Source organism: Lepisma saccharinum, chromosome 4 (assembly GCF_977018435.1).
Source record: "Lepisma saccharinum chromosome 4, izLepSacc3.1, whole genome shotgun sequence".
NCBI lineage: Eukaryota > Metazoa > Arthropoda > Insecta > Zygentoma > Lepismatidae > Lepisma > Lepisma saccharinum.
In genome coordinates, this window is record NC_139232.1 from 11,541,327 (window position 1) to 11,568,636 (window position 27,310).

At 38.5% G+C, this 27,310-nt stretch overlaps 1 protein-coding gene across 1 annotated transcript in view; it reads left to right on the forward strand.

The window, feature by feature from the left end:
* The first annotated feature begins 24,813 nt into the window (after positions 1–24,813).
* Positions 24,814–27,310, forward strand: part of LOC145986377 (uncharacterized) — a 137,832-nt gene continuing 135,335 nt past the window's right edge. The window contains exon 1 of the mRNA XM_083120307.1: positions 24,814–25,548. Within this exon, the coding sequence (XP_082976433.1) occupies positions 25,116–25,548 (433 nt within the window). The 5' untranslated portion in view covers positions 24,814–25,115. The remainder of the gene's footprint in view (positions 25,549–27,310) is intronic.

The window sequence follows — 27,310 nt, forward strand, 5'->3', positions numbered from 1 at the left end:
TGATTATTTTCGGCAATGAAACCAATAAGGATATTTATATCCCTTGGCGCCGCCTTTCGGCATTAAATCCTAAAATTATTCAACACTATGTGACCAAAGTGCTGAACAGCAATGAATCTTTTTTTGTAGATAACTCTTTGAAATGCATGGCGCATATTGTCGAACCCAAGCGCGTTAGAGGGAGGAACAAGTACCCCCTTTACAGAAAATACGCCCCTTTACTATCAATAAACAATCCCAATCAGAGACAGACTGCTTTTACTATTATGACTAACGATGACAATTTGTGCTTGCCACGCGCTATTGTATTTGCGCAAGCTAAAGTCGACAAGAATACTAAGAAAGTCGACTCGTTTCGAAGATATGACAATAAATTGAAAGAAGCCGCTATGCGGTTATGCTATGAAGCAGGCGCTGATCCAACCAATGGTTGCACTGTAGAGGACATTGTTAAATTTCAAAACCAATTGGGACCAGAGTACCAAATTGTTGTGTTTTCAATGAAAGAGGGGGAAAGAGAGTATGAAGTTATTAGGTCAACTCCGTTCGCCCCTAAACAGATTAATGTACTCTATCACGATCAACATTTTGATATAGTTAATTCTGTCCCCACACTTCTTGTGAAGAAGTACTACTGCCCCAAATGCCAAGTCGGGTTCGCTCACAAGTATCAACATACTGAATGCACTAGGTATTGTTCGTTGTGTGAATACAGTCATAGTGATCAATCCACTAACACTATCCCCAGAAAATGCACTGCATGTAACAGGAAGTTTCTGTCCCCGGAATGTTATGAAAATCATTTGCGCACAGAAGGGCGGAAATCCAGTGTTTGTCAAACTATACACCAATGTAACGTTTGTTACAAAGTAGTGAACAAGAGATTGCGCAAAACACCACACAAATGCGATGAATTTTTTTGTAAAAGCTGTAATGCTTTTGTTGAGCCAGCACACAAATGCTATATTCAGCCTGTTAAGCCCGAACCAAGTGCAAAATTTCTTTATATTTTCTATGATTTTGAGTGTATGCTGGTAGAAAGAGAAAATGACCAGAAACACGAAGTCAATCTGGCTGTTGCTAAGCAAGCCTGTCATGTCTGTAAAGACACTGATGTAGATTTCTGCGAGACGTGTGGTCCCCGTGTCCATATTTTCCCCAATATTCAAGAATTTATGCAATATATTCAAACTCCGAGGGAAGGGTTTGATAAAATTGTGTGTATTGCACATAATGCAGGGCGATACGATTCATTACGATACGATAAAATAATCAAAATTAATCTGGAGTCGAGTTCTGTAATTCATGGTAATGCCTCTTACTTTAATAACATGTTTCTCATCCTGAGGATCATGTTTGTTCACCATCTTATATGCATAGTTTTTGGGACCACCACCCAAAAAGCATGTAATTTGGTAGGGCTCTTTAATCTCATCCGTCATTTCACCAAGAAATGAGCCTGTAGGAATAAGTTTTTCATGTTCTCTTTCTACATAGAACACAGAGTCCGTATCCACGTAGTGAATACTTTCCTTGACTTTGTCCATAAAAAAATATAAATGCATTCTTCCATAAGCAGTAATAAACGCAGAGACAAGTACATTTGAAAGTACTAACGGTTCATTTTTGCTTTCCAGATCAATATAATTCACTAATAAACAAGATTCGGAAATAGGGACAACATTACTGATTTCATACTGTGGATTAAACACTATATCATGGAATTTCTGTTCTGTATTTACGAAAATAGACTTAGTTTTTAAAGGATTTTGGGCAAATTTACCAAAGATTGAATTTAGCAGAATTTTGGAAATAAAACGAAGTCCAGGGTTAGGTGCAATTTCATCTTTTACAAGTTGAATTCCCTCACGATCGAAATAATCTTGAATATACTTGTCTTTGTCATGTTCTGAACTGCAGCCGGAAGGATATCCTGAAGACTGTTGTTTCAGTCTAAGAAATGTGTCTACATAGTCTTTGAACACATTATCATTCTGGTGAGCCGAAGGAAAATCCAAAATTTCATATATTTTGAGTATTTTGTACCCTTTTTTTACAGCCAGTTTCAGTTCTTCCGATACCCAGGTGCCATGTAAGTATCTTTCTTTATCTGCGTGTGAACATTGTTCTTGATTCTCGCTTTGTGCACAAGTTCTGCATAAAGCAAACATTAATTTGTTATTGCAGGACATGCCCAGTACTGGTAAATATAAATCTTTAGGGGGGAGAATATCACATTTTACAACCCCAAACACATTATCCAAGGTAGGAAACTCTGACGTGTAAATCACTGGTTTCCCTGTAGGCATTTTTCTTTGCTTCATCATTGCAGGGTAAAGGGAAACTACATCTAGCAGTTTCATGCTCGTATTTTCATTCTCTTGTTTTTCATAAACTGCCCTGAAAAGTTCAGTGCGTCCCCCATTAAAAGCTTGTTTTGGGATAAGTGGGTTATTCAGGGAATAACAATTCTCAGCAATAAATTTGCGTAATTCTGGATCTTTTTTAATTTCCTCATTGAATTCACATTCCCATTTTTCTACAACTTTGTACCCCATTTGCTCTAACATTTCTTTACGGGTAACAGTACGTTCGTACCTATGGTCTAGGGTCTCGCCAGTCTCGTTAAGAGGCTTATCCCTGTTTTCAGGAAGACAAATCGGGCAAGCATGGTAGTAGCACCCTTGGAAACTATAAACAGTTTTGCTTTCTTCATGGAGCCCGTCCAACTTATAACGTCCTATTTTAGCCTCCCCGAGATTCCCTGCGTGTCTTAGAGTGATTTTTTCAGTATTTTCCACCCACTTTAACCACTTTAAGGCAATTAGAGACTGTTGGTCTTGTTCACGAAATCCAAATGGCGGAACTTTAATAAGAGTGTTTTCTTTCAGATATTTACTTCTAAATATCAAAGACGCTAACGACGCAAGAGTCGCGCAGCGAACAAAGCACTGTATTCCAGTCAGATCTTCGATCAGATTAGAAAATTTAATACATGCAGCAGCAAGAATTTCCACATCTTTAATACAGTATTCGCGCAACTCTTTTTGAAAATCAAAAATTTTCCCTGCTTGGACAGTTTCCTCGTGCCATTTTAGCATCTCTTCTCTTTCTTTGGGGGACTTGGAATCTATATCATAATATTGAATATCAGGGAATGGACCTACATAATTCTGATTTGCAGGGGTGGAAAACAAATACGGAAAATCGCCTTTCTGCAAATCTTCCGCTAGTCCCAGACTTGCTGGCAAGTCTTTCAATTTCATGAGCATGAAATTCAACGAGTCCCTGAAAACTATTTTCTTGGTGATAGACATTTCTATTATTTTCCTACCCTGCATAATTACGGAGGGGGTAATATTCTCTTTAGTAATCAGGTAATTTAAAACAAAATGTGAATCGTATCGCCCTGCATTATGTGCAATACACACAATTTTATCAAACCCTTCCCTCGGAGTTTGAATATATTGCATAAATTCTTGAATATTGGGGAAAATATGGACACGGGGACCACACGTCTCGCAGAAATCTACATCAGTGTCTTTACAGACATGACAGGCTTGCTTAGCAACAGCCAGATTGACTTCGTGTTTCTGGTCATTTTCTCTTTCTACCAGCATACACTCAAAATCATAGAAAATATAAAGAAATTTTGCACTTGGTTCGGGCTTAACAGGCTGAATATAGCATTTGTGTGCTGGCTCAACAAAAGCATTACAGCTTTTACAAAAAAATTCATCGCATTTGTGTGGTGTTTTGCGCAATCTCTTGTTCACTACTTTGTAACAAACGTTACATTGGTGTATAGTTTGACAAACACTGGATTTCCGCCCTTCTGTGCGCAAATGATTTTCATAACATTCCGGGGACAGAAACTTCCTGTTACATGCAGTGCATTTTCTGGGGATAGTGTTAGTGGATTGATCACTATGACTGTATTCACACAACGAACAATACCTAGTGCATTCAGTATGTTGATACTTGTGAGCGAACCCGACTTGGCATTTGGGGCAGTAGTACTTCTTCACAAGAAGTGTGGGGACAGAATTAACTATATCAAAATGTTGATCGTGATAGAGTACATTAATCTGTTTAGGGGCGAACGGAGTTGACCTAATAACTTCATACTCTCTTTCCCCCTCTTTCATTGAAAACACAACAATTTGGTACTCTGGTCCCAATTGGTTTTGAAATTTAACAATGTCCTCTACAGTGCAACCATTGGTTGGATCAGCGCCTGCTTCATAGCATAACCGCATAGCGGCTTCTTTCAATTTATTGTCATATCTTCGAAACGAGTCGACTTTCTTAGTATTCTTGTCGACTTTAGCTTGCGCAAATACAATAGCGCGTGGCAAGCACAAATTGTCATCGTTAGTCATAATAGTAAAAGCAGTCTGTCTCTGATTGGGATTGTTTATTGATAGTAAAGGGGCGTATTTTCTGTAAAGGGGGTACTTGTTCCTCCCTCTAACGCGCTTGGGTTCGACAATATGCGCCATGCATTTCAAAGAGTTATCTACAAAAAAAGATTCATTGCTGTTCAGCACTTTGGTCACATAGTGTTGAATAATTTTAGGATTTAATGCCGAAAGGCGGCGCCAAGGGATATAAATATCCTTATTGGTTTCATTGCCGAAAATAATCAAACCAACCTGACTGTCCGGTGCCACATCAAAGAAAATCTTTTTCATTAGAAATTGAAACATGGACCCAACCAAATATTCAGGGTCCCCCACAACCTGATTAGGTATTTCAATGGATACCTCCCGTCCTAGCATTCCAAATCGTCTAAAATATCTTTCTCTTTCATCCACAATTGAAAACTGACTTGCCCCCACCCCTAATTGACACATTGCTGTTTGCACTGTCTCACAGAAAAAAGTCGGATCACAAGAAGGGATATCGTCGTGGAAAATAACTCTGTCACACATATCATAGTATGCGTTAACAAGTTCAAGTGGGGAAGTATACATTCCAGAATGAAAATTACATATAATTTCGTTCGAAGTACTCACCGCAGTGTGGTTAGCCTCGTTTGTGGAGCTTGTAGACGCCATTTTCAGTAACAGTTCCTTCCAGTCACACGTACAGAGACAATAGAATCACCTGTAAAAAATAGAAAAATAGTTGTAGTACTTGTTCACATTACGCATATTTGTTTCGTGCTTCGGTTCATTATTTGGTTTACATATTATTTAAAAACACACTACATATATGTAACAATTCACTTACCTTAATTATAGCTTCTTTTGAGTTCTTTGTCTTCAAATCTCAGACAATAATCACAAGTTGATATCTTTTCTGACACAATGGTTCAGAAATTCTTCTCAAACTAACATCTTCTCGCTTTTACGCGCTTTTTTATACCTCATAAGCAAACTGACGCGTTCTGTAATTGGTTGAAATAAAACCGACGCGTTTTCTGATTGGTGGAAATAAAATCGACGCTTTCTTTGTTCTTGCGTTCTAGTTCACCTTGAACTTCTTCCCATCATCCTTTGTTCTAGTGTTCTCGGTAACCTTGGCATACTTTGACAGAAACATGTCGTAGCATGCAAGCGACGCACAGTTTCAAAAAATTTAACCCTTGCTTCGCATTTCCAGACATCCTTTGTTGTCTGGTTCAATCCCTCCCCTGCCCTACACTATTGCATAGCTTTCCCCTGTTCTTGCGTACTGGTTAACCTTGAAAAAACCGGTTCTGAAAATCTACCGACGCGTTCTCTGATTGGTCAATCAGGTTCCTTCTTTGTTGTGACGTTCTGACGTCATTTGACCTTGAACGCACACTCCCCAAATTCCTTTCTCGTCTACCTGCGCGGAATATTAATTCATTCTCTCTGTCTGGCATCCGAGCGGAGTCGAGATTCTGAGACAGTATTCTGTCTAGCGTGTTGCACCACCGTGTTTCATAATATAATGCAATTATTACATAGTACTAATTAATAATATTACATATCGCGGGTTCGAGTACCGGGACCGTCCCCAATCGTAATTGGACCTGTACCTACACCCATTACTACCGTTCATAGCGGTTCATAAACCATAAACTCTTATTTTCAATATTATAAACATTAATATTATCGATTTATACATTACATACTTTGCAGTAATGGATATAAAACCATATGCATAGCGTTTAGTACCTCTAATTACCTTCTATATACATATTTTTCATAAAATAAATAATTATATATTCATAAAAAGTTATAAACATGCAAATACATAAATGTAAAGTACTATAGGTACGTGCAAATAAATTCTAAGTACATGCAAATTAATTAACACCCGTGCAAATTAGTTATAAGTACATGCGAATAAATTGCGAATATTAAACGCCCGAGGGCACAAACAGCCACTGGCGCGGACAACATCTACTTAGGTTCCATTAGCATAAATACAATGAAAAATTATAATTTAGGCTAAGAGAACTAAACATAGCTAGCCTAGCCTAACAGTGTAGGCATGTATCCTAAAATTAAAAAGCCTTCTCCCGTGACATCACTACACAAGGTTGCTAAAGTGTTGTGCGTTAAGTGAGACCCCCACTGTAGAAGGGAATTCTGAAACTATCAGACAAGATGTCAGCTTTTAGAAGGCAGTTGCTGCTTTGTAAGAGGAAGATTAAAGATGAAAGCATTGGTGACTGCTCTTGTAAGTTGAGCATGTTGCTATAAGAAGCAGGACTACAATTAAATGAAGAACTACAAACATTGCTGAATGCCTGTTTTTAACATCTATTATCCAACTTTTCTTACTGCATGTATTTATCGTTTATATCGTATCGCTGAATGAACTGACACCAGCCTATACATATTTTAAAAATTGCGCACCTGCATTAATCACACACATTATATTTTCATTACTTGTATGTGTACCAACAGCAAGAAACCACATCCAGAGATTTTGCTTTGATTTTTCATGGTCACATCACATGTATTTATTTATTATTATGAGAGAAGGCGCTTGCAGATTTGGGCAGCGGAGGGGAGCCATGACATTTTTTTAAAAAATTCAAGTTATTTCATTACATTCTGAATCATACTTGTATGTAACGTATTTTATGCTAGTGGAATGTTCAAAGTTTCGTTACCTTAGTGTAATTCAATGTGTGCGTAATACATGTATACAGCCATATAGACATCAAACCAATACATCGATTCAGTCCACACTCAGATAAGCACATCTATATGAATTTCATCTATGGTATAATTGGTTTCAGACAAAAATTAAAGGGGGGACCCCCGAAGAAAGCCCGCCTCCACCCGCCTACATCCCGGGGTTAGGCGCTTATGTCCTGGTGTCTTTAAATATAAACCAGGACGTCATTTCCATTGAATCACGGATTTCCCGTTTATTTTGTTTGTGTAAACTTAATTGTTTCAAAATAATTTAATTACAATAGTAATACAATAATAGTAGAACATGATTTTTGACCAATCTTGTTCTCGTTTCCAGGACAGGTTTAGTTTACATAGTAATTTGTATCTTTTTATTATTATTATTATTATTAGCTGGGTGGTGCAAGAGTAATATGGAAAATAGAAGATAAATAGGTTGGTGAGGAAGTATTAAAGTATTTCATAAAAATGCTTTTCATTACTTTGCTTCTCAGGTCAGGTTAACAAAAGTACCCTTAAAGGGGCCAGGGAGGTCATTTGCCCCCCCCCCCTAAGATTTCTTGAAAGAGTTAATGTTATTCGAATGATGAAATTGTAGATATATTTTACAACTATTATTATAATTATTATTATTATTATTATTATTTAATTATTATTGTTATTATTTGAAATAGGGTTACATTTAAGCATACAGTCTATTTTACACTGATTACACTGGGGAACAGTGAAATTGCGGCACAGTGTTTGAGAGCTAATTTAGGGCGATTTCATGCTGCTGAATAATGATATAATAATATATTTCCTGAATTGGCTCTAATTTATGAAATAAATGCAACTAAACCAAAATGACGGAAACATCAGACATACCCTACATATAAATGAACTTCCAACAACAATTTAATATTTCTTTTTGTGATTACAATCATTAACATGATTTTTTGGTTCACTCCATGTCATGGGCACTCCAAATTTGAGTTATTTGGGATATTGAATCACTTTCTAAGTGAGGAACTCATATTTCCAATGTATTCACATTAAACGCATTTCGCTCTAGTTATACTACAAAATTCAACATTAAGAGATATATTACCTAGCAATGCTTCATAAGTTGCCTAGCAACAATTTACAAATAAATAAATAATTTCTTAATGGGAATTTCAACCCATTATCAAATTTTGATATTACCGAGAAAAGCGTGGAGTAATTTTACCTCCTACATTTTCCATGGTGTGTTTATTTTTATAACTGGAGTCAATTCAACTGAACCAATCATACAATTGGCAATCACAGCTGTTTTGTGTGCTGAAACTGTTATTAAACTTTATGCCACAAAATAAAATCTTTTCTTTGTTCCCCAGTGTTATCTAACTATAGAAAACAGCTTTTTTGTCTGTATACAGTTATGCAAATTGTATATGGATGTACAGAAATGGAAATTACAAATGCATGTAATAATAATAATAAAAAATAATAACAATAATAGAAATAATAATAGCATAGTAATAATAAAAGTTTCTGTGACCCTGCCCCCTCCCTGAAAAAAAATTCTGGGGGCTCCCTTGACTATGACAGGAGTAAGCACGAAGCAAGAGATACTAGGACTGGGAAATGAAGGCAAGAAGTTCGAGAAAAAATAGGACAAAAATGAAACAGAATATGCATAAAATGCAACAACTAGCCTATGGGAAAGTTTTCTACTGACTGCAGAAACGGATGGGGGGGGGGGAGTGAAGAGGATCATCTCTTGACATGGGAAAGATAGAAAATCGATTTTTTTTTCTTTCTTCCCCTCTATCGGATCTACTGAATAAGGAATATTCCCCCGCCGGATCTCCAATTCAGTCTCGTTTCTTGTAAAGTTTTTCCACGCATGTCTTCTACCCGAGCAATTGACCCATTTCTCCCCTCGCTCTTCGAAATATGAATATTTCATGCCAACCTAGTGCTCCGCTTTGATCCACGGAGAGATTCGAGGAGTTTGGAATTCTTACGACCAGCGCCTCGGTGAAGCACGAAAGGTCTACCAGACGAGAAAAATGCTGCCACCTATTTAAAGCTAACGCCAAGCTTTCTAGACCTTCAGCTTCGTATTTGCAGTTCCTGCGGATAATGGAGGATGCACCGTCCATCCTGTTCCTGCACAGCTTTCTACAACTCGGTAACAGTTTCATACATCGGAGACACATTTCTTCAATTTTACACAAGAAACTATTTGCAGAAATGAGTTTCTCCAAGGTTTACAATGTTCGTCGAGGTATTTTCTTTCATCGTGGAATATATTTGACCGCGAAATCATGTTTTTTTTTTCAAGAGAAATGTCTCACAGACGCACAATTGCCATTGCTTTCATTTGCTTGCCTTACGACAACAGGATGCTGCGTACATTTGATGACGTAAGCCCCTGTCAGTGTTTCAAACCCCCCCCCCCTTTCTTTACTATGCTTGCCTAACGTAACCGCCCGACCCTGTGGCCGAGTGGTTAGCATATCGCGCTGCGACACCAAGGGTCCCGGGTTCGAATCCCGGTCGGGCTTGGTTGTTTGTGAATGTCCATTCATCAATTTCATCACTCATCCCCATCTTCGCAAATTAGCCAAGAGGCACAAAACGCGAAGTAAAATAAACTAAATCAATCAATCAACGTAACCAAACCTAACCTAACCTTATCGGAAATGATTCGTGGGGCTATCCGTGAATGGTTCATGGGGCTATCGGTTAGCTACCGTGCATAATGGTTCGTGGGGCTATCCGTGAATGGTTTGTGGGGCTATCCGTGTATGGTTCCTGGGGCTATCCGTCAGCTACCCGTGAATAATGTACAATTTGCACAAGTGACGAACACGATAGTAGGTGTTTTTCAGTGAATGATGTTGGAAACACTGCATGCCCACTACGGTAGTCAAGATTTGCCCGCCATATTCTGTTATGGAAGCGAAAAAAGGAGTCAAAGAAATTATTCTCTATGTGAGAAATTGCGTTTTTTTTTCGTGTAAAAAGCATAATGGCACCTTGAACTATGTTCCGCATACACAAGTGGCAAGTATGAACCATGTGAAACTCAAAATATCCGATTTTAATGTGTCTCCGATCTATGAAACTGGTACCATACAACTCTTCCTGATAATAGAAGTAATGACAACCATTCAAAAATTGCCCCATTAACACTACTTAACTACGTAATTAATAACCTAACGTAATTCTAATTACTAGAATTGAGTTATCCGCAATTATTGGAGTGGTGGTGGGGGAGGGGGGCTAAATCACTACCTATAGTTCTTCAATTTTGTTAGCTTTTACTCTCCTCGTTCAAGAACTTCAAAAGTTAGGGAGAAGTTTTAGTCATAAAGTTTGTTGTGTAACCTTTCACAAAATACTCCAATTATTGAAATTTTGAAAATTTTGGAACTGTTTTATTCTTTGGATTAAATGGTACAATATGAAAACCTTCGCCCTGTATTTTACGCTAATCTTTTTTGATCAAACTCACTTTTTACATTGGTTATTGTGTTCGAATAATAACTTTATTTCTGTTACTAACAATAAATATAACAAGTTTTCTTTTTTTTCTTTTTGTTATTTGAAATGAACCATCTCAATTTCCAGCCGGGGGCTGGACGGACCGGTTTGACCCCTCCCGACGTTCATGATGCCTACCTAATTAGTAAATTAGAATAAAAATTCGTTCATGAGAGAGCGAAGTGTACAGAACCGAACCGAACACTCGTGGGTTCCTTCCCGTTTGATTTTCTTTTAATGAACTTGCCAATGTAGTCTGTACCACCCCCACTGTTCATAGCACATGCACATTTGATTAGGAAAACTGGCAAAATATAGCATTCATAAGATTGATTGATTTAATTAATTTAAAGTAGTTTTTCTACCACTTTTGGCTTATTGCTGAGAGGCTAGTGATAAGATGAGATGGCTATGGAACAGTTACAAACAGGGTGCGAAATCCTGGGGGGGGGGGGGGCAGGGAGGATTTCCCCCACCAACAATCTTGACCTCAAAAATCCTCCCAACCAAAAATTTTCCGGGGGGAGAGTTTTTCTTGTAACAACAAAATCTAAGCAATTAGTATTTACTTCTTATGTACTTTTAATAAGAATAATATCGAAAGCACACAAAATAGTGAGTACAGAATGCTTTCTGTCTTTTTCAAGAGATTATTACTCTGTCTACACCAATAACAATATGCGTGCAGTAAAAGAAGAATGAAAGTCAAACATAATTATAAATTATAATAGTTTTGTATTAATACAAAAACTAAACAAAAACTTGTACATAACAAAACTATTTCGTAATTTATTGACATCTTTAACCAGTTAGTAAAGGAATAAATTTGATACTTTACACATATCTGATATAGTATATAAAAGTAACTAATTAATTACTTTATGTGTATTTAATAATAATGTTCTTTAAAAATATTTAGTAATTAATTGACTTTTATATTTAATAACATTATAAATATCCATATCATAATAATTTATGTATGTATATGTGTGTGTGTGTGTGTGTGTGTGTATATATATATATACACACACACATGCATATATGGGGATGTAGATTAAGATGTTCTTCCCCCCACCAGTCATCAATGATTTCGCACCCTGGTTACAAACACAATTGGGCGACGCAACACAAACCCCCACAGAGGATTATACTGACTGTGATTGCAGTCGGGCGCCAGAGCCTCGTTAGTCTTCAAGAATTGAGTAAAGGGTGTACTATGTGGAAGAGAGGTCGACACTTCTGCCTTACAGCCCACAGATAAAAAGGAGCCATATCCCCTCTCTCTCTTGTGACCATTTGGGCCTCCCCGAAAGCGCAGTGGTAACGTCATGGTAATCAAGGAGTCCCTTATTTACCCCTTATTAAAGTTCTGGGCAGCTACTTAACATAGCCTTCGCTAAAGTCGATACTGCATCAAGGGCGTCACCACGACGGGGAGGAGGGGACGGATTTCCCCCGCCCCTCATGGCATAGAATGAGCAAATTCTTCAACCCCACCGAATAGCTTACATTATAATTGATTTGTTGATTTGTTTATTTACTTCGCTTTACTGCTGATTTTACCTAATCGCGGATATGAGGATGAATGGCGACATGATGAAGTTGGTGAAGTGGCGTTCATAAAGAACACCCATACCGAGATTTGAACCCGGGTCCCCTAGTGTCATAAACACTCCGCCCCAGAGGTCGGCTCTACATAATAAATTCTCATGTATTACTCAAATAAGTGTTTAAATAAATTTAGGGATGACGCCAAGAGAAATCAGACGTGAGACTAGAATAAGACGAGGCCCAGAACGAGACTTGACAGAGAACAGGGTCTCCTCGATGGCGCACTGTGACGTCGTCGCCTTCTAATCAAGAGGTCCCGGGTTCGATACCTCGGTGGAGGCACATAGTGGTTTGGATCCCACTTTAACAGTTCCAATGAACCTTTCTGTGCATAAAGCAGGCTCAAAACAGAAAAAAAACGAACGAGAGCGAGAACGGACAGACATTTACAAGACGGCTCCACCAATGAACACGCGAGAGGAAAGGCATTGTGTGGATGATGGGGGAAGGGGGAGTTATGAGTAGGGCTAGGATTTTTATGACCTAAAAATCACCAAAATATGCAAAATAAAATATGCTCTTATGACCTAAAATTGTACAAAATATGCACTATAATTTGAAAAATATGCCCTTATAACTGGACTGTTTCAAACATCTAACTTATGCTGTAATATTTTCATATACGAACTATTTTTAGTTCACTTTATGGGCCCTGATGAGTTGAAATGGACAATGAATACTTTCTGTAAATTTTCAATTAAAAATGAAAAAGATTTTGCTGCAGTCAAAAAAAAAAACCTCGAGTGAACATTGGAGTAAGAACGAATCCACTTCGAAAATGACTGTATATTTCTTGAAAAAGCGAAAATATGCTGAATATGACCGAAAATCCATCGAAAGATGCTTTATCAAATAGAAATGGCCAAATATGCCAAAATATGCCCTTAACAATCACCTTCATTCAATTCTTTTCTTCACAATATGAATTTCTATATATTTAGGAAACACATCACCCTTACCAAAAAAGAAAGCTAAGTCATAAAAATCGTAGCCCTAGTTATCAGCTTTCGCAGCAGTGTGTACTGCTTCGCTCTGTCAACTCGATTCCCCCCCTTTTCTGCCGCTATGCGCACCCTTGCTCCAGAGATAACGGGACAGAGTATAACCAAATTGCGTAGCAGCTGTGACGTTTTCTTTTTTTGCGTTGAGCGTCTAACGTTGGCCTGAGGACAGACGACGAAAATTTTAAAAGGAGGAAGTTATCCAGGTTAATTGACCAAGATAATGTATTGACCATGCTAATGTATCCCGTGACATGTGTAGCCTTCATATGGGGCGCTTCCCTCTTATCTCTCTCTCAGGCGTACCACCTGCATTGAAAGGAGGGGAAAGGAGGGGGAATTATGGTGTCATTGACACACAAACGCAGACGAGACTTCTGTAATTTGCCACAGCAAACGGAGCCTTTGCACATTAAACTTCTTGGCATTATGGCAGTGTATATAAGACTTTCCATAGATCCAAAAGCGTTCTTTACGAGCCCGGAAAGGTTTGCAGTCATCATAAAATCTGTAGCATTCTATAAGTACACACTTGGGTGACCCCTTCTCCTTTCATTTACCTTTTTTTTTGTTTAAGGTTTCTTGTATCTTTATACTGAGGCGGCGACAGACCTATCGAAGATTTGAGTGGACCACATTTCCAAAGAAAAATGTATTTCGACATTCATCTAATTTCACTTACCTCACAAACAAAAAACCTTACTCCCTAGGTTAGGCTAGGCTTTGGTCTAGGTTTAGGTTCTAGATGATAATACTTCCTGCTGTCCCGTAGGACAGATTTATATTGAATGAAACTGCGTTCAATACCGCATGAAGTAATGGTCCTGTATTCAAATAAATTGACTTCACCGCCCATATTTTAATTCAATGACCATTGTAACTAAAAGGCTTATGGGCATTGTATATGTATACTCTATATCGGGAATCTTTGGAGCAACGCCGTGTATAACTGTAGTAAAGGGGAGAAAACGAGAGAGCGGAGCGATACAGTGCGCCCTGCTGCAAACCGCTCGAAGTGACAGATCGCAGCCCACGGAATAACTGGCCTTCTTGCAGCTACAACACGTGCGGTGTTGCCAAGTTCAATGTACATCTTTACTGCGTTGAATAAAAATACAGTAAAACCTCGTCAATCCGGACTAATGTGGGACATAAGTTGACCGGTTAAACGAAAGTCCGGATTAACTGAAATAACCTAAAAGAACAATAGAAAGTGCATTAAAACTTTGTTTATAGCAACAAAACACGTTTATTATGGTGCATTTAAAGGGCATAGGCCAAAATACACTATACAGTACAGTACAAAGTGTGCGGGAAACATAATTTCATCAGTGGTTGACTGCCTTTTCTTTGGGAAGTTCTCTTGTTGACTTCTAGCCACATTTAAAATCTTGAATTTTGCTTTTCTTTCTTTTTGGGGGGGGTCTTTTGCCTGTCCGGATTAGGCGAAGTCCGGCTTACCTGGATCCGAAATAACAAGGTTTTACTGTATGTATAGAATCGGTTCTGCAATGTGAATTCAAAATGATACTGAGTTGTAAAAACATCTACAAGAGTTTCAAAACAAGACCAAGATCGTATTTGTAGAACTACCCAATAGTAAGAAAAAGTTGGTTCACAAAATTGATAGGAACCTTTTTTTAGCCGTTTTAAAAAAATATGAAAATTGAGAATTGTATTTAGAACCTTTCTACCTGCACTATAGTTAAATTTCATCAAGATCGGACCACAAGTTTTATATTTATGGAATTTCAAAAGAGCAGTCGTTTGGAAAACACCAAAAAAACGACACTTTCTTTGTTCTCACGACGATAACGATCGAACGCATACTCGAACAAATTTGGTTGTCATAGCTTAACGCAGAATAACTGAATTTTGATGTAATTGGTTTTTATGTATGCCTACTGGTTAATTTTTAATTGGAGTCCAAACTCGAGTGTCCATAATTTTTAATCCGATAGTAAGAATTCGAAACTTGTAAGAGTATTATTAGAGAATTACGTTGATAGAAAAGATGGAAAAAGAGGAGTGAAAGAAAGAAAGAATGTAATAGAAGGAAGGAAATAAGGAAAAGGAAAGTTTACGAAAATAAAGAAGGAAATAGGAAAGAAGAAAACAAGGGGAAAAGGAAAGTTTACGAAAATAAAGAAGGAAACAAGGGGAAAGGAAAAGTTTACGAAAATAAAGAAGGAAATGGGAAAGAAGGAAATAAGGGGAAAAGGAAAGTTTACGAAAATAAAGATGGAAATAGGAAAGAAGGAAACAAGGGGAAAAGGAAAGTTTATGAAAATAAAGAAGGAAACAAGGGGAAAGGAAAAGTTTACGAAAATAAAGAAGGAAATGGGAAACAAGGAAACAAGGGGAAAAGGAAAGTTTACGAAAATAAAGAAGGAAATGGGAAAGAAGGAAATAAGGGGAAAAGGAAAGTTTACGAAAATAAAGATGGAAATAGGAAAGAATGAAACAAGGGGAAAAGGAAAGTTTACGAAAATAAAGAAGGAAACAAGGGGAAAGGAAAAGTTTATGAAAATAAAGAAGGAAATGGGAAAGAAGGAAACAAGGGTAAAAGGAAAGAAGGAAACAAGGGGAAAAGGAAAGAAGGAAAGAAGGGGAAAAGGAAAGTTTACGAAAATAAAGAAGGAAATAGGAAAGAAGGAAACAAGGGGAAAAGAAAAGAAGGAAACAAGGGGAAAAGGGAAGTTTACGAAAATAAAGAAGGAAATAGGAAAGAAGGAAACAAGGGTAAAAGGAAAGAAGGAAACAAGGGGAAAAGGAAAGAAGGAAAGAAGGGGAAAAGGAAAGTTTACGAAAATAAAGAAGGAAAGAAGCAAACATGGGGAAAGGGAAAGTTTACGAAAATAAAGAAGGAAATAGGAAACAAGGAAACAAGGGGAAAAGGAAAGTTTAAGAAAATAAAGAAGGAAATTGGAAAAGCGAAGCAAAGAGAGATAAAGAGAAAGTGGGAAGAAGAGAATGGAAGAAAGAGGAAAAGCTAGAAATATGTAAATAACTTTAACAAGAACTAAACTGAGAACTTGAAACCTTTTCCGAATCAGAAACATAATCTCCAACTGTGTCCTGGCGTGTAAGGTGCGACCTTCTGGTGAAAGGTAAAGTTATCCGTGCATATAGCACCATGCCATGAAGGTACATTTAAGGGATATGGGGGTAGGGCCGCACGCATTCTCGATATCGGCAACTTTGGAGGTGATGTGATCAGCACAGGCCGCCTATACCTCCCAGGATTGCCTCCAGGTACCCACTGATTTGAGGCTGGGTGAGCCCCGGAGCAGCTTTATGCAGGGACAAGGCCTGAAAAATTCTGATCTGAATCATACCGGGGTCTCCCATGTACCGTCTTTTTTCTTTTAAGATAGACCCCCATGCGACAGCTTCATCCAAACATCAAACTCATACCAATTTCTTTCAATTCTCTGTTTCATTCAGGAACGAACACAAAACATCCATGTCCGAGCCGTGATTCGAACCCGGGACGCCTGGCATAATAGCACCCTGCGCTGACCACTCCGGAACAGAGACCACGGCTTTCTTCTGGTAAGGAACCCAAATGTCAACTTCACTTCCCCGTAGTTCCCGCCGGTAACTTCATTTTGCAGACTAACGAGGCCCTGGCGTCTGGCCTTATAGCCAGTATGTATAATATATGTGTGTTGTCCTGTATTTTGTCCTTATGTGTGCTGAGTCCTCCTTTACAGCCTCCGTCCGGGTTCGACACCCGGTGGAGGCACATAGTGATTCCAATCTAACTTTAAACTGTAGGTCCAGTCCCGATTAGCCTTTCTCTACATAAAGTGGACTTTGAACGGAAACTCAAACCTCAACCAACCGCGTCCGAGATCTACAATATTGTGCAACCCCTATTTTGTCCAGGATTGTACTTTTCATTAAATCAATGACGTCACATTTCGTACTTTGTATGTTGCGGGAAATGGCTTGAAGAAAGAATATTACTTCCTATTCGAGATTTCTAGTGATACCGCGAAATCTTTAAAATCACGCTCGACAAGAAGGCAATGAACTTGCCAATGTTGCGACTGAGTTCCCATATGTTTATCGTATGAAAGGACATTGCAGAGAACTCCCTCAAGAGGTCAGGTCGTTCCACTCCGCCTCGTGACGTAAAATGCAAATCAGGCCGATCCGTTTTTAAGATTCAGTGCTCGACAAAGCCAAGAGCGGCGGGGGGTACCGGTGGGCTTGGGCCCCACTTTGCAAGAGATAAAGGGCTTGTAATGTTAGGATCGCGTGAAGGTGTCACCTTGCCAGTTCGTGGTCGTTTATTTACGAGATTTGCCGGTGGAGAACGAGGAAAAGCAACCGAGCTATCTTTCAGTGCAATTAAGCACTCGATGTTGTCTCCTCAACACGTTTATACTTGTTGTTGGTGCACAGAGAAATGGGGAAATTGTTTATTGCGTCCATTAAAATTTTATCAGCCTTCTAGAACTTGATATAATATATTTTCATGAACTCTGAAACAAGAGCAATAGCACCGGGTTCGATACTAGGTGGAAACACATAGTAGTTCGGGTTCCACTTTAAACTGTAGGTCCTGTACCGATTAGCTTTTCTGTGCATAAAGTGGACGTGAAACAATACTCATACAACAATAGCCTTTAAATTTCGGTAATTTTTATAATCTTTTAAAGTTGTGTGGATGCTCACTAAATGTTCACTACAATCACTAGCGTACGCAGAGAGGGCTGATGGGGCTACAACCCCTCCCGAAATTTTGAGAAAACATAATTCAAAAGAAAGCAGTAAAGAACTCGGGAAAGACCAAAATAACTGAAACCCCTACTTAAAATGACTCACGTTACAATTTTTTGTCTCGTACATGATAATTATGAAATATTTTATATTTAAGTATCTCTTCCCCAAGAATGTAGTTATTTAATATTTACCTTTACAATTTCAGCACACTCCAAAAAAATAAATAATAATAATCCTGCGTACGCTAGTGACTACAATCGAAGAGGGGGGGTATTTTTTCATATTTCGGCTTAAGGTGTTGCTGTAACTTTGGTATGAGCCAGCAAACATTTTTTAAAAATTACATCCTTTCGAAAACCCATTAATAAATTCCAAATTCTGAAATGTGACACCGTTAAAATAAATCCTTATAACTCTTCGCATAACTTACTTTCGCTGTTTACTATCATAGATATGGTACCGGGTGTCCCATAAGTCTTTCCCTGATTACAAACTTTATTCATATTCGCTATATGCAAGGTAGAGATGTGAAAGTGGTGCCAAAATGTTGGAAAACTAACCAAGTTTATTTGTTGCAGGTTTCAGTAATGTGGCTGTAGTGTCGCAGTGTCAGTGCCAAGGAATCCGGAATTAATGCTCTTGACATCGGGTGGCATCTTTCCATACAATGTTTCTTGGACTTGACAGGATTTGAGAATGAAGATAAATTCAAATTTTTAAATACCAACTTATTAATGGTAGATATTCTAAACGAAAGAATTCTGTACATTTGAAAGTTCCTCTGCACTGTTATTGGTGACTGGGTCTCGTGATACCAGAGGACATGCTGAGCTTTTTCCTGATCTGTGAACATCTCCGGTTTTCTGGGCACTGACACTGCTACACTACCGACACGTTACTCAAACCTGCAACAAAAAAACTTGGTTAGTTTTCCAACATTTTGGCACCACTTTCACATCTCTAACTTTCATATAGCGGATATGAATAAAGTTTGTAATCAGGGAAAGGCTTCTGGGACACCCGGTATGTGACAGAAAACGACATCAAGATTCACTTGAATGACCTTGAAGGAATTATGAACTAATGTAATTTTTCGAATTTCGAATACCACAGATTTTTTTTAGAAAAGAGTGAATTTTTCGAAAACGACTTTGCTGGCATGACTTTCTCATACTGAAACTTCGTGTTGTAAATGCTACCTAAATATGTTGGGTTCAAATGGCAGAAATGACAGAAATTCTCCGTCAGAAGTATTGGCGTTTAAACGTCAAGTGGTGATTTCATAATAAGAAAAATAAAGGAACTAATTAATAACAAGCTGAAATTTGGCATATAACTTCTTTATAGCATTAATAATAGCATATTAAAAGTCCCCGGCAATAACCCGTACAGCAAGTCCGCCATATTGAAAAAATGGCGGACAAATGAAACTTTTCGCGAAATAAAGGAACTATAATTCATAACAAGCTAAAATTTAGAACATAGCTTCTTTGTAACATTGATGACAACATATCAAAAGTCCCCTGCGATCACCCGTGCGGTAAGTCCACCATATTGAAAAAATCGACTAAAGTAACTGCACTAAAAGTGTGTGTAAAAGATAAGACAAGTAGATGTTACAATTACAGTTTAAACCAACGGTAAAAGACGCATAGAAGAAGGTAATAGCAAATCTATAAAATTAAATAATACTAAACTCTGTGGCGTAACAGCACTTTGATGGCCAGAGCCAGCCAAGCGGATTCTCATTGCGTGACGCGTGGTCAACGGATGCATTCCCATCTCAACTGTTTTCTGGACTGAATTTTAAAAATTAAACGTATAACGTAGTACAAATAATGTCCCTGGGGAACTAAACCAACTGCCTGTGTAGTAGAAACACGTGACTTCTCCGATTTCGAAGAGTCTCTCTCTGATTTGTGAGTTCGCCGCCATCTTGAAAAATGGCGGTAAGAATTCACCTTAAGAATTAAAAGGAAATAATATCTCGAAAACGGTGCATTGTACACAAAAAGTGAAGATAACCAAAATGAAAGAGCAGAAAATTTGCTAAATTATAGTTTTCATTTAATAGACCTACCATGATCCTTAATTGAATTAGAAAGCTTCAATTATTTACCTTAATTTTTAGGATGAGCGTACAAGTTTGTTTATGACACAAATAACAACAAATATGGAAAAAACCTAAACGGACACAGGATTAAATTTATAGCTTCTGGTTTCCTATATAGAATGTATTTTTGATTCGCGGCTATAGAGTATCAGGGCTTGAGGAGGTACCTTATTTAAAACAAAAGTGTGTTTCCTTGTCCTTTTCTTCTATATTAACACCTTAATGTTTATATTAGGGCTGAGCCGATACCAACATCAACCGATACCCACACCGAGACCGATGCTCAAAAATTGTAAAAAAAAATTAAGAAATCAAAATATTGATTAATGGTATTAGTGAATGAGTATTGCTCTAAAATTAAAAGCATTTTTTAAAAATACCTGTTAAGTAATCACAACATACAGTATTTTTCCCATAACATTGTGCAAAACCAATGGCAATCTCGAATTATCGAGGCTGTCATTGATAGTATTCGATGATTTTCGAAATATCATCGAATTTGGCATAATTTCAGAATAATTAGACTTCGCGAAAGGGTCACCGGCATTTTTTCGGACTCTACAAAAGGAAAAGTATCGGCCGATATCGGTAAATAAAATAAAACCTGTAATTTCCGATACCGGTGCTATTGGTATCGGCCTGCACCCATACATTGCCTTTGGTATCGGTTCAGCCTTAGTATTTCTAATAGACAACCCTGCGACGCCAAGGGTCCCGGGTTCGAATCCCGCTCGGGCTTGGTTGTTTGTGAATGTCCATTCATCAATTTCATCACTCATCCCCATCTTCGCAAATTAGCCAAGAGGCACAAAACGCGAAGTAAAATAAACTATATCAATCAAACAATCTAATAGACAATCTTGAAATAAACATATTTTGTGCATTTTTATGCATTGCAAATGCTTCCACATCAGTGAAGTTGTATGGAACATTTACATTCATTTGCGGAGAAGGTAATAAATAAAATCTGTCTGTTCTACTGATATAATACCAGAGTGTTAGTGCATTTTGATTCTACCTTACTTATTATGCCCATGCTTATTCGGAAAAGAAACCTGACATTTTTAAAAGGGGAGTGGAAATATTGATTGCTTATAGCGAGGAGCAATTTAATTCAATACTTCATCACTCCCCACACGATAACTGCAGTTAGAAAAGTCGACTGGAACTCAATTATTAAAACATGTCAATTTCGCCCTTCATGAATTATGCACCGCAGTAATGCCTTGTCGTAAGAGATAATCGATATTCGAAACAAGAGAGTAACGATCCAGGCTAGACCAGATTCTTAATTTCCGCCATCACGAAAGGTGCTGATCGAATTCTTTAGCAAGCTCATTGCTGATAATTAATGCACGCAACGAAGTTAAGAATACCCAGCTGAAATACCATCAATAAGAAGGTAATCGCCAACGTTCAACACTTACAGTATACCAGAAACAAACTATGATCGAATGTTTCCAATAATTCATACATTTCTTGGAGAACATATACAAAGAAGAAAATATAAGATAACACAGATATATTCACTTCGATTACTTTTCTTTACTTATTGATATTTCTATGAAAACTATAAGCGTGCATTTTGTTACAGCAAACTGAGAAGTGCTGGCCTCCAGCATTACAGTTACAATATGTATTTTTTTTAGTTGAATGTTTCTATATTTACTTTCTAGCATCTTAAAAGAATGAGCAAGTAATCCTTCCAGTCGCAGTTTGTTGTTTTCAAGATATAATCTTTTTAGCACCATCTCGCGGCGATTTGTCAAAAGATCTGTGTATTTCGTCGAATTCTTCCATTCCGGCATCCTGCAACTGCTGCTGTACCGTCAAACAACAGTGTTATGTGGGTTTTCTAATTATCAGGCGCAAATCTGCCATTCTATCGACAGGAATGCTAACGCCAAAATCAAATGTTTCGTTGGCAATAAAGCCTGCGTTTGCATGAAGGCAAATTGGAACTAACCCTACAGGTGGTATCATTGAATCAGAGTAACTTGTTACCACAAGAAATCAACACTTACCAGTTTTTAACAAGAATTGTTCAAGATCAGCTTGTGTATGAACAATGCGCTGACAATTCTTCATTATCTTAAAAATTCAGTTTTTAACCAGTTTGAAACAAAATGAACTTAAGAAATAATGTCATGTTAAATCCCATTGCAGGGTAACAAATAACTGTGATGGAAACGTTTGGAATCCTAGGTTCTTTCAGCTTGCATGTTTTGCGATGCACATCCCTACCTACACGTTTATCACGTCGATTGATTTGGTTTATTTTAATTCGCCTTTCTGCCACTTCTGTCTGATCGAGACGATGAGAATTATTTGATGAAATTGATGACCGGACACCCATGCCCAGATCGGAATTCGAATCCGCGGCCTCTGGCGTATAGCATCCAGAGTGTTCCGTGCGTTCAGTGTGCGCCATTCAATGTAAAACAATTGTTTAAAGTTACTAATTCTGACTCGTATACTTTTCTCCGTCATCTCTGTGAAGCATTCAATGTTCCACATCCAGCCTGATCACTACCTCCCTTACTCCTCACACCCATCAGTAAAATCAATAACCTTGTAGATGAAAACCCAAAATTTGAAAGGGAACAAAAAGTATCGCTACTATGGTTTCATTTATTTGCATACCTTAATATGTGAAAGAGTTTGTCCTTACTAACTCATCAATGCACAGCTCAAATCTTTGGACCTGGAAACCTGAATGTTTTGAGATGTCTTCCTCTGGTGACGTAAGCACTCCAATAATTTTCCGAAATTCGATCCCTAAGGGCGAAAAGCGATTGCGATACGTTTACAGACCAAACCTCTGAACCTAGAAACTTGAAAGTTTGTGGGGTGTTCCTCTTATTCGGGACTCTCCGATGGCAAACCGGAAACTTTATAGCCTTGTAATCAAGGGGCCCCGGTTTGATGCCCGGTGCAGGCACATAATTGTTCGGTCCAAACTGGAGGTCCAGTCCCGGTTATCCTTTCTGTGCATAAAATGAACCTAAAAACAAACTCAAACAAACAAAGCGTCTATTTCTTATGACGTAAGAACCAACCGAAGAGAGATTTTCCGAAATTCAGCCCCTAAGGGCGAAAAATAAGGTGTTCCCTTTTTATATTTTGATATGTCTAATGCCTAAACGCCTGGGCTTACAAATCTGGAAGTTTAGGGGTTTAGGATTCCCTGGTTCGAATTCCGAGCTGGGCATGGGTGTTCATTGTGAGTGTCCCTTCATCAATTTCATCATATCATCACTCATCATCTTCGCGATTAGACAAAAGTGGCAGAATTGCGAAGCAAAATAAAGCACATCAATCAAGCAACCTTCTTCTCGTGACGTAAAGCATCAACTAAGATCAGGATTTCGAAATTCAACCCTCAGGGTGAAAGAAGGGTTATTAAGCTTATAATAATTTGGTACGCTTGCAGCCCAAACCCCAGGACTTGATAACAAGAAAATTAGTTATATTAGATACAAATATCCTCAACAGATGGTGCGCTGTTATATATCTTGATATGTTTGTGTTTTGCGGAGATTTATATAAATTGAATAGAGAACACACCTAACATGTAAATATAAAAAGTATAAATATAATACAACGCTAGCGAAGTAGCGAGCAGGTCGCTAGTACAAGAAAAGTTATTTTAATATTCATGTAACGCTCAGGAGTTAGTTAAAGTGGATCTAGTTATATAATTGACCTCCATGGCGGCGTGGTCAGCATCAAGCTCTACGAAGCCAGAGGTTACAGGTTGGAACCCTGGACTGACAAAGATATATCACTATGTCTGCCTCATCGCAGATTTCATCCGTTCATTCCCGTCGCCGAGATTAACCCAAGAGCATGGGCGTAACTTGGGACCTAATTTTGGGGGGGCAGACTCGAAAAGTTTTCAATCCAGTAAGCTTAGTGTGCAGGATTTTTTGCTAAACAACACTTACATTTGTGAAATAACAAATTACATTGGTCGCAGGAGGTTAACAAAAGAAATAAACCTGGAAGTGGGGGGTGGGGCATGTGCCCAACTTGCCCCCGCCAAGTTACGCCTATAACCAAGAGGTAGAAAGAAAGCGACGCAAAATAACTAGAATATTGTAATTGTTCCGCCCATATTCATGCCGATGCAGACCTCCGTGGCGTAGTGGTTAGCACAGCGCGCTACAACGTCAGGGGTCCCCATTTCGAATCCCGGCATGGGTTTGGGATTTAATCGATATGATTATATCATCACTCATCCTCATCTTCGCGATTATCCAAAGGTGGCAGAGAAGCGAAGTAAAATAAATTAATCGACCATATTGAGGGGAATATGGAGGAACTTAAGTACCTTCGCATGTAGTGCTTTAGGATATCCAAGTTCCTGTAGGAACATTGCTACAATCGCCATACTCACAAGTGTAGACGTTCCTTAAGCAACAGCAAATAATTTAATTTGTGACTTTATCCCCACTTGCCTTCTTTCGAGGGGCCTCATTGTGCATTCGATACTTACACCCACACCGCATTACAAGTTAACACAAAGGCGAACTCGTGCTTTCCCCACAACCCATCCACCACGTACCTACAACCCTATTCGACGGTCGCACGCCATCATGAGATTGATCGACCAATGGTGAACTGCTTCGAACTCCATCACGTGACTCTTCACCTAGCAACGAAGCAAGTCCGCGTAACGGTAGATAGTAAACAAAGCAGGTGGTGTGATTAAGTGGAGTGTTAGCAGTCGGTTGTCCTTACAGCAAACCCTCTCGCGTTGATTTTTTTTATAACGTTGCTGAAAGTTTGTGCGAGTTTCTTATTGGTTTGTGCATCAGAAGGGAAGATAGTGTGTGGTTGTGGGTTTTGTGGTAACGTGGAATCGTTTCAAAGAACAAGAGTTGAGGTACCGAGCTCCAAACAGGGGCTGCCAATTTCAAGTGCAGAAGCAACAGGCTAGCGTCAAAGTTAAAACAGAAGGATTCACCAACGACAAGTTCCAACAGGTCTCAACATGCCACGGTTCGTCGCAAGATGAGTGGGAAAAGAAAACCGCCAGAATCATTCGTCTACGATGTAGAAGAAGAGGAACAGATCCCAGTGAGCAAGTCTGAACAGGCCGTGAAATCGGACCCCATAGAAGCATGGGATTATGGGTACGATAGCGTAAACTCGCCCAGCGGTTCCAGCACGGCTTCCGGACCCACCTACGTCAGGCCTCCCGGGTTCGAGCACCACGGACAGGAAATAGTGATACCCGCGTCCCCTCTGCAGAGTTCGGCGAACAGTGTTCCCAGCACCTCCCGGAACACCCCAACGTGCGACTCCGGTATAGTTTCTCCCGTTTCCGGGAACCGAAAGTGCAATGGCAGCAAAAAGAAGAAAGGGCTCCTGTCCGTGGAATTTAAGGAGACGAACAAGAAACTGGATGTCGCCCATGCCACCTCGAAACAGAAAGCGAAGAAGGGTAAGTATAACAGTTGGGCTGAAAAGTTCGTAGGCTAACATAGTAAAAAATATTTTTTTGACAAAATTCGATTTTATTATTCAATATAGTTGCCTTTGAGTGCGATACAACGATTATAGCGGTCATACAATTTTTCGATGCCATTTTTATAGTACGATTTCTCTTTAGCCTCAAAATAGGCCTTAGTTTCGGCGATTACCTCTTCATCAGTGCTAAATTTCTTTCCAGCATTCTTTTAAGGTCTGCAAACAGGAAAAAGTCACTGGGGGCCAGATCTGGAGAATATGGTGGATGGGGAAGCAATTCGTAGTCTAATTCATATAATTTTGCCATCGTTTTCATTGATTTGTGACACGGTCAATTGTCTTGATGAAACAGCACTTTTTTCTTCTTCAAATGGGGCCGTTTTTTCGTGATTTAATCCTTTAAACGCTCCAACAACGCTATGTAATAATCTCAGCTATCTCGATCAACTTCACTTTACGATCATTTAAAATTATTTTGTGGACTTTTTTGATGTTTTCGTCGGTAACAGCCTCTTTGGGGCGTCCACTGCGTGCATCGTCTTTGATGCTCATTTCGCCTCGTTTAAATTTAGCAAACCACTTCTCAACGGTTGATTTTCCTGGTGCAGAGTTCGAATAATGTTTATCAAGCCAAGCCTTGGCTTCAACAGTATTTTTTTTCGCCAAAAAGCAATGCTTTATTAACACACGAAATTCTTTTTTTATCCATTTTTTCACAATACCAAAAGCTGCTTCACTCACAATGCTATATCTCACGAACTAATTATCCGGCAGCTGTGAAATTTATACACGTATCTTTTGAAGGTTAGTACTAAGTAAAAATCACATGGATTTAATTCTAGTAACGCCATCTATGAGTCAGCCTACGAACTTTTCAGCCCAACTGTTAGAATAGAATAGAATAGAAAGTCCTTTATTGAGTAAGCACGTTTCGACCTCGCGGGCCGCTCTTACAACAAACCCTTCCAAATACATGTTACAATTGACACTTTCTGAAAATCACTGTTACAACAGAAAAAATTAAAAAAATAAAACTTGTATACTTACAATGGAAACAATCAAATACACTGCCGATCCAGTTAAATCTTAAACCACAATTAAAATACTATTATTACAGAGTTAAAACAAAGACAGAGACCAATACTTCATTCCTGTTCATTGCAGATAAGACAAAGCCAGACACTATTGTTTGAACAGTTGCACTTTATGCAGCTTTATGCAAATTATTAACAGCACTTCACCAATGGGGTTCGACAAACTCTGGAAAGAGAAAGACAAGATTAACATAAAAAGCACACAGTGGCGCCATCTTGTGGAGCCCGAGCCCACTCGATAATTTGCCGTGCTATTAATATTATTGTTGTGATTCGTGAATTGCTTATTGAACTCGGTAAATAACATATTTTTAAAAAATATATATATATAAGTTAGGATTATGGTTGCTACACGTCCCGGAATGACATCATTTGTCCCGGTGTCCGAAAAGTTGCTTCAGGACGCACTAATGCCCAGGAATAGGGTAAGAAGGCAGAAAGAATTAAGACTACGCTTTCATTAATTTTGCTATCTCTTAATTACATTCCTGCACACGAATCTATAAGGTAAAGTACTAAATGGATTTCTGAAAATGCTTTTCAAGTCTTGAATTTTTAGGACTTTTGTTCCAAAAAAGTATCTTCTAAAATTAGGCTCCGCGTTCTTGAAAATCGTTTCTGATCTGAAATACCTTACCGTCT